The sequence below is a fragment of the Cydia amplana genome, chromosome Z (genome assembly GCF_948474715.1).
Source record: "Cydia amplana chromosome Z, ilCydAmpl1.1, whole genome shotgun sequence".
Taxonomy (NCBI): Eukaryota; Metazoa; Arthropoda; class Insecta; order Lepidoptera; family Tortricidae; genus Cydia; species Cydia amplana.
In genome coordinates, this window is record NC_086096.1 from 11,041,508 (window position 1) to 11,049,923 (window position 8,416).

An 8,416-nucleotide genomic window follows, 5' to 3' on the forward strand; every position below is an offset into this window, starting at 1 on the left:
CGGTTAACCCCGAGTTAGTGGAATGGTACAAGTGGCGCTAAGTGTTAGTAATCTAGTTGGCATATTCAGTGCCAGCCACCGAGTCCTACGAGCGTAGCCGATATTATAACATTAGAAAATGCGTATATAGCGACTACGGAGTGAGCGCCCGCATGGCGGGTTGCTGGTAGTGAATGCATTAACCTTTTAACCGCCAGCAATTTTTGATCGAGCGTGCTCGTGTCGCCACCGACAATAATTGTACCACGCCGAGTAAGGTTGGCATAGTTACGGGAGTTATGTGCTGTAAAAACCAAATCAGATCTTTGTCTTATTTATCAGACTGGCGAAATGAGCTGGATATGTAAAGTCTTATATATCAGACTCTGGCGGTTAAAGGGTTAATACACCTGTTATGTAGACAAAGAATCTGGTAGCATAATAATCATAATTATGTGCAATGCAATGTATACCCAAAACACACAACTCACATTGATAAATTCACGCGGAGCGTGCAATAGGCAAGGCATTTTCACCTCGGCAGCTCGGTTTGTTCCTGGTTCGTCGGATTCCTGTTTCGTCGGATTCCCTATTCGTCGAAATGTGCTAAAAATGCTAGAAAAAGTACGATCACTGGTGATTACATTAAATTTTCATATTTAGGTAGTAAATACTGGTTTACTGCACGACATTTAATTATATGTATATAATTCCCACGAAACAAGAATACGACGAATCAGGAATCCGACGAAACAGGAATACGACGAACCAGGAACAAACCGGCAGCTCGAACAAGAGTACTTTACTTCGCTGCTTGAAATAAAAACTGAGCAATACCACATTTTACTCACTGCGAGAAAAGTTACCTGTATACTATTCAAATGTCACTTCAACGTGCAGGGCCTTATAATACAAGTTAGAAATACTTTAATAGTATTGCATATATAGCGCCATCTTCTTCAGCTGTCAAACTCTGCTAAATAAAAGTTTAGTTTCATAAAAAAAACTAAGTGCTACTGTTTATTTATCATATTTTTATTTAGCTTTTATAAATTTCTAATTCAAATCTAATTTCCAATACTTGCATTATATCTTTATATTCTTCCAAAATATTTTCTATTACACTTTTCCAATAATCCCGCTTCGCCATTTCATCTTGAATTTGTATTTTCAAATGTTTCAGTTCTATAAAGAAGTAAAAAGTAATTAATATTTGTGGCCAATACTTTTTCAACCGACTTCAAAAGGAAGTTGCATTTTTAAAGCTAAAACTGGGATGTGAGAAGTTATGGTAATTTTTTATACTCTTATTACATATAATCAAAATTATAGGAATATTTCTAAATAGGTATCTAGTATTAGTGGTTTTATACTATCGCAAACTCCTGATGCAATAATGTGCAGCATTCGCTGGAGGTCGACTTCATCTTGGCAGCTGCCGACGTAGAAGAAACGCACCAGCCGCGGCATCAGCTCGAACACGCGCCGCAGCGGGAATACAGCGAAACGCCATTGGTGGATACTCAGGGCCGCTGCCGACAACAGTACCCCACGGATAGAATGGTCGCGCTTTTATCGCTTGGCGTGTCATGGGTATGGGTCACTCGCGCTCAAAGGACGTGACAGGAACAATGACAGATAACAACTTAAGGTTATTTCGGTTCCTAGAGTGAGACCAAGATAAGGTCTACAACGATTTTGATAGCACACGCAGTGCAAGTTTTATTTTAAATGTCAAACTTCTATGAATGTGTGGCCAAGTGTGGCAATATGTTGCACTTTAGGTATCGGGAAGAATAAGTGTTCCGAACGGCCACGCTCCACCACCACCAGATAGACAAAATCTAGTTCGAATAGCAACACGAACCCTGAGTATATTACCTAGGTATTATGAAATAACTAAACTAAACCTATTCCCACCTAGAGTGCTCGCATAATAGAACGCGACATGCCGCACGATGCAGCTCACGTCAGAATCCTGTCTCTGGGTCTGCGTCAGGTCTATTCCGAGCTGAAAGTGCGCCTCACGCAGCGGGATGCTGGGAGACAGGAACCGACGAATGTCGTCGTAGTTGCGAATGCGGCCTGCAACCACCAGCAATATATGTAGGTACAGTCAGCAGCAGAAGTTGTTAAGCAGGCCAGGTGTTCAAAATGATCTTGCATTATGAACACCTCGACCGCTTAAGCAACTTCTGCTGCTGTCTGCTAGTAAATATTTTGTGTTACACTTGGTGGCAAATTTTGTTTAACCCTCGTGCCTTGAATCTAGAGATGCCCCGAATAGTGGTTTTGGCCGAATACCGAATATTCGGCCCCTCTCTTGGCCGAATACCGAATATTCGGCATGAAAAGCGAACATTTTGAATCACAATTATTATGAAAACTGATCGCCAACAAAGCTCAACGTTAGATTACGTTAGCTAAGATATTATTTTGTTGAACAGAATTAATGAATAGAGTCAAGCAAATCAGACTCATGATAAAAATAAAATGTTTTTTAACCAACAAATATATGCTCAAAAACAACTTACCAAGAACACATTCTAAATATACCTACATTAGTTTTTGGTTATTTTTATTGTGCAATTTTTCTTTTTAGGTAGGTGCAACAGATATTCGGTATTCGGCCGAATAGTAGGCAACATTTGGCCGAATACCGAATATTCGGCAAAGTGGCCGAATACCGAATAGTTGCCGAATATTCGTGGCACGAGCCTTGAATTCAAGGCACGATTCAAGGTACGAGCCTTGAATCTAGAGATGCCCCGAATAGTGGTTTTGGCCGAATACCGAATATTCGGCCCCTCTCTTGGCCGAATACCGAATATTCGGCATGAAAAGCGAACATTTTGAATCACAATTATTATGAAAACTGATCGCCAACAAAGCTCAACGTTAGATTACGTTAGCTAAGATATTATTTTGTTGAACAGAATTAATGAATAGAGTCAAGCAAATCAGACTCATGATAAAAATAAAATGTTTTTTAACCAACAAATATATGCTCAAAAACAACTTACCAAGAACACATTCTAAATATACCTACATTAGTTTTTGGTTATTTTTATTGTGCAATTTTTCTTTTTAGGTAGGTGCAACAGATATTCGGTGTTCGGCCGAATAGTAGGCAACATTTGGCCGAATACCGAATATTCGGCAAAGTGGCCGAATACCGAATAGTTGCCGAATATTCGTGGCATCTCTACTTGAAACCCTCGGAACGCTCAAGATTCCGCTACGCGCGTGGTTCAATTTTGGAATCTTTCGCTTGCTCGGGTATCAATATTAGCACGAGCGGTTAAACAGAAAATTTTCCCCGTAGTAAATTAAATAACTATTGTCACTTTCAGCTGCATAAGTGGGTGGATCAACTATTTCTTGTTGTTATTCTGTCCGGTCAGCCAAGAGGCAATAGTGGCATAGTTTGTTAGAAGACATCGCCCACCGCCTTCTTCTGACACGTTTGGTAGACGACCCTCTATGGAAAGGGTTTACAAGTTTCACATAAAAGCATGTTTGGAGAATTTAAATGCCTAAAAATGAGGTTTTAAAGAGTGACCCAGGGGAACGTAACCATGACAACGAGTGAAAGAAAATGTTGATTCACCCAAGTAACATCTTTGTATTTCTAGTCCGAGCCTGATGAGGCCGAAAATATGGTCCGCTATCTTCGATTTGTTAATTTTACAAACGCCACAGATTAAGAAAAATTTAGCATAGGTAAATTAATCGCGTTAATAAAATTGTTATCTGCGTAATCTAGCAACAGTTTTCAACGCCATAGTCGCCATAAGTCGGACCAAGCTTACTCTGCATCGCATTTGCAATCACAAAGTATGGCCATGTCATCATTAATGTCAAATTTCTATGAAAATATGACGTTTATAATGTCACTCCTTCACTTTGTTCTGTTCAAGTCCGTGCAAATAAGTTTGCTTAGACGGACCCTACCTAATTGACTTCTCGGTCTCCCAGAATAGGTGGGTACATTTTCAATTCATGTGCAAAAACACATTATTAAGGGCCCACTTTTTACACCGTTGACTACTTGACTTTTAAAAAACTTACAGAAAGCCATGAGCAGGTAGAGATCTGGACAGGTGGTGGCGACCCGCCTCCAAGCCAAGTCGGGGATGACATAGCCACCTGCGCCCAGCGACTGGTCCGCTCGCCCGGGAATCTGGTCTTCCCGGCACATCAACTAAAATCATGTGCTCATTAACCTTTTGCCTAGTACATTTTAGTAGTCTTCTAGAAAATTATCGTTCTATTTATTATTGAATCAACTACCGTAAAACGGGGTGAGTAGGTTTCGCGGGGAGAGGTGGGTTACGAATGGGGAGAGAAGGTTTGAGAGGGGGGTGAGAAGGGATTTTAAGGCTACTGCTACAAAAATAATGTATTCTAATTTAAAATGGAGCTATAGTAATACGCATAATAAAAAAAAATCGATCCAACAATCTTCCAAAATCACCTATGTATGAAAACCCCTCTCACCCTAAATACGAGGCACTACGGGGTGAGGTGGGTTTTCCTCTTTATCGTCAAAGTTATGAAATAGAACTACCCAAAATAAAATAAAAACTAAAATACAAACGTCCGGAACACTTATTATATACACCATTCAGTTTACATATGTAAAAATAAAATGTTATCGAGGTTTGAATTTCAGTTTTGACCCTACTCACCCCATTTTACGGTACCTATCAAAAAGTCATTTTCATTTGGCTCTATTGAGGATAAATGCGCAAAGCTCAACGCACGGTGATCGTTTAGGTTCCAGCTTCGGGTAGGTAGTTCAAATTCCGGTCGTATTCCGTACCTGTAATCTCATACGGGGCCGTTTGAGGACCGTGATGAGGGCGATGAGCGCGCCGCCCGTGGCGTCGGCGAGGTGCGCGTACTCCAGCGCCAGCACGCGCAGGTTGCGCAGCTCGCCCAGGCTACGCAGGAAACAGCGCCGCGTCTCCGGCCGCGGTATGTATTGCCCGCTTCCTGAAGGCCCATTACAGTAGGTACAAACGAATCAATTGGTAATTTTACTTTGGTTACAATTTAATATAAGTTCACACATGTTTTTTTTTAACCTTAAGATTTTATTTAACAACGACAAATTGTGTCCTAACGGATTTAAAATCCTGTCATACTTACGCCACACGCCTGTCGTGCCATCCGCATCGAAACGGTTAAAGAAATTGTTGTCGACAGGTGTTATGAAGCTGGCGAGTGGCGACTTATCACGTGGTGATCGGTATTAAGAAGCTTATATGTATATGAAAGAGATTTCATACTTACAGGGAAATATTGTAAGTTCCCTTTGTGAGTTTGACAATTATTTATGTTTCTGTTCTGGGTTTTCATTCATATTTAATACGCCTTCGTAAATTCCTATGTTTAATACGAGAAAATGTACGTATCGACTAGATATAGCCGAAGTGTAGTTTAACGCCAGTAGATCTTACTTCCACTGTATATATCTATAGTAGATACTCAGCGTCTCGTTACCGGGAATGGGAAATCTCAAACTAACCAGTGATGTAGGAATAGTTGATGAGGATAGGGTTCTCGTTGGGCAGCACGAAGCGCCACAGGAACAGGTACTTGAGCGAGTGCGCGGCGAAGCAGGCCAGCTGCTGCAGCAGCCGCGCGCCCTCCAGCCGCGAGCAGCACAGGTTTTCCAGCGATACCAGCTGCAGCCGGTCCTGGAAACTGTATCATGCTTGCAATACGCCGTTGCAACCGAACAAGAACAATGTTTTTTTCGTTAGCCTACTTAATATCTCACTGATAGCGCAGCAAGACTTTATCCCACCACTCGAGCCTCGAGCTATTGGCGACTTTTTTTTACAGAAATGAGGCAATTATACGACTATATACTAGTACCAACCTACCTATAACGATTTCGGCTGGTGGTACCTACACATTTACTTAAATACTAGAATATGGGTGACCGAGCTTCGCTCGGAAAACATATAAAAACTCGAAAATGCGCGTTTTCCCAGAGATAAGACCTAGCTAGATCGATTTTTCGCCCCCGAAAACCCCCGTATAGCAAATTTCATCGAAATCGTTAGAGCCGTTTCCGAGATCGCCGAAATATATATATATGAGCAATTCTTGTTTATTTATTTATTTATTTATATATATATTTCGGCGATCTTGGAAACGGCTGTAACGATTTCGATGAAATTTGGTATATGGGGGTTTTCGGGGGCAAAAAATCGATCTAGCTAGGTCTTATCTCTAGGAAAACGCTCATTTTTGAGTTTTTACATGTTTACCGAGCAAAGCTCGGTCTATCAGATATTAAATAAATAAACAAGAATTGCTCGTTTAAAGGTATTAGATAGATAGATAGATAGATGTATAGGTTAGGTAATACTAGCACGTTGCAGGGTCGAGTTTCAAAGACATCGATCTTTACTTTTGGAGCATTGATACTTACTTACCTGAGTTTAGTAGATACCCAAGTTGTGATTGATAATTTTCAGTCATACCTTAAAATGTTATTAAGCAAGCGAAAAAAGGTTTTTCGCTTAAAATAATCAAGGCAGTTAACGTTCACTATTTGGTCCGAGATAATAAGACGATCCATTTGTTCCTCCTTCATTTGCATTTTCTAGAAAAAGGAAAAAACCCGATTTAGTGTCATATCGTCTTTAAAGAAAGCTCTACTACCTAACTTTTATGTTGCGGGTTGTCGTTACCCGATTGATGACGGCAGGTTATAATAGGGTATTTGACTGTATTTAAAATCATAGAAGGATCCTATAGAAGTGGTATACGCGTGCCTCCGTGAGGGACAAAAAATACGCAATGCGACAGTATGATTTGTCGAATTTATTTGTTGCCCACCATAATTCATACTAATTTATGGTGGGGAATAAAAAAAATGTGAGACTGTGACAAGGACAAACAATAATAGCGCTTTCGCCGCTACTCCTACCGAAAGATACATAAGACTATCCCGTTCGGTCATTTTCCCCCACCCCTCATGCCAGATCCAGTTATATATAGGTACTAGAATTACTAGATTCATGATTTAAAATAAATTATTTTACACCATCTAGAAATAAAGCACCAAAGCTAAAATCTCTAGTGGGATCGTATAACTCTAACCAATAAGGTAGTTTCCAAGGCTCTGTGGAACTCTTTAAGATACAGCCTGGTGGGCAGTTTGAGCGCCGTGTTGGAGCTCCAGAAGTGCGCGCCGAGGCGCGAGGGCAGGCGCAGCGTCGGGTACTGGCACGTGAACAGCACGTTCTCGCAGTGCAGCATCAGCTCGGAGTAGCGCTGCACGTCGTGGATGCTCCAGTACCGAGTGTCCGTACTTCTGCACTTAACAAACCGGTTGGTTTGCACCTAGTTAGATGCAATCCAATTATGCCGAATATTTGACGAACCTATTGGGTAAATACTTAAAAACCATTTACCTACCTAATAACAGCACAGAATAACTAATAGTATAACAGTTAGGTAATCTGGAGTTCGTTGGACTTATTAGGGGCGCGTGGGACGGGGGAGGCTTTTGGATATGGGTTGCTCCGGCGCTGCGGAAGAGCAGCCCTTCCGCTTCGCGTGACGAAGCTACTCTCCCTCCGCGCCTCCGATTTCGTAATTGCTCTCTAGGGGTAGGACAGACAAGGCCACGTGGATAGTGGGATACCCTGATTCGGTTTTGGGTGACCATGAGATGTTGGTGGCCTTGACAATAATGCTGTGATATTAAAGTTATACCTAAATTGATAAAACAGCAAACCATAGTCACCCTCTGCAGATAACCAGCACGTTTACGTTAACACTATTGAGCGCACTAATAATTCGGCAATTAGCAAACGTGAAAACGTTTGTAAAATGACGACGCCGTTTGTAAAATGCCGAATCTTACAATTTGCCTGCGACATATCTACGGCATTATGCATAGGTAGGACACGGCGTGAAACTTTACAATTTTTCTACAAATATCAGAACAGCTAGTTGGGTGGTTTAGGTAAAGTGAGAGTTAAGCATAGCATACCTCAGCACGTCATCGTGGGGGAGTAAGCCGTCGGCGCTGGGGACGTAGTGCAGCCACACGTGGTGGTCGCGCGTCCAGTCGCCCAGCGCCAGCGCGCCCGCCGAGGGCCGGTAGTCGCGCGGCCGCAGCTGCCAACGCACCGCTTCCAAGTGGCCGATCACTTTCGCACATTTACAGTCCGCTACCACAACATTAAACGTTTTGTTGAAGTAGATAGAATAAAATCTACCGCTGTCCGCTAATATCGTTATCTGCCTCTCTCATCGAGCGCGACAATGACAGGTCTGTGGCCTCTCTATCGCTAGAATGGGTATACGATAGGCCGATAAAGACAATTCGATTTTCGCGGTGAACCCTCAGGTTTGCGATGACATATATTCATTCATTAGTTGTCTACTCACCTTCGGTTTTGTCCAT

General features: G+C 41.8%; 1 protein-coding gene across 1 annotated transcript; it reads right to left on the reverse strand.

Annotated features, from left to right (window-relative positions):
• Positions 1 to 995: 995 nt before the first annotated feature.
• LOC134661601 (uncharacterized) lies at positions 996 to 8,416 on the reverse strand. The gene is made up of 10 exons (XM_063517741.1): positions 8,401 to 8,416; positions 8,000 to 8,237; positions 7,102 to 7,315; positions 6,480 to 6,601; positions 5,513 to 5,691; positions 4,805 to 4,977; positions 4,051 to 4,183; positions 1,900 to 2,064; positions 1,353 to 1,511; positions 996 to 1,164 (listed from the first exon to the last, which is right to left on the reverse strand). The coding sequence occupies exons 1-10, from the start codon at positions 8,414 to 8,416 to the stop codon at positions 1,019 to 1,021; spliced, it is 1,545 nt and encodes a 514-aa protein (XP_063373811.1). The 3' UTR covers positions 996 to 1,018.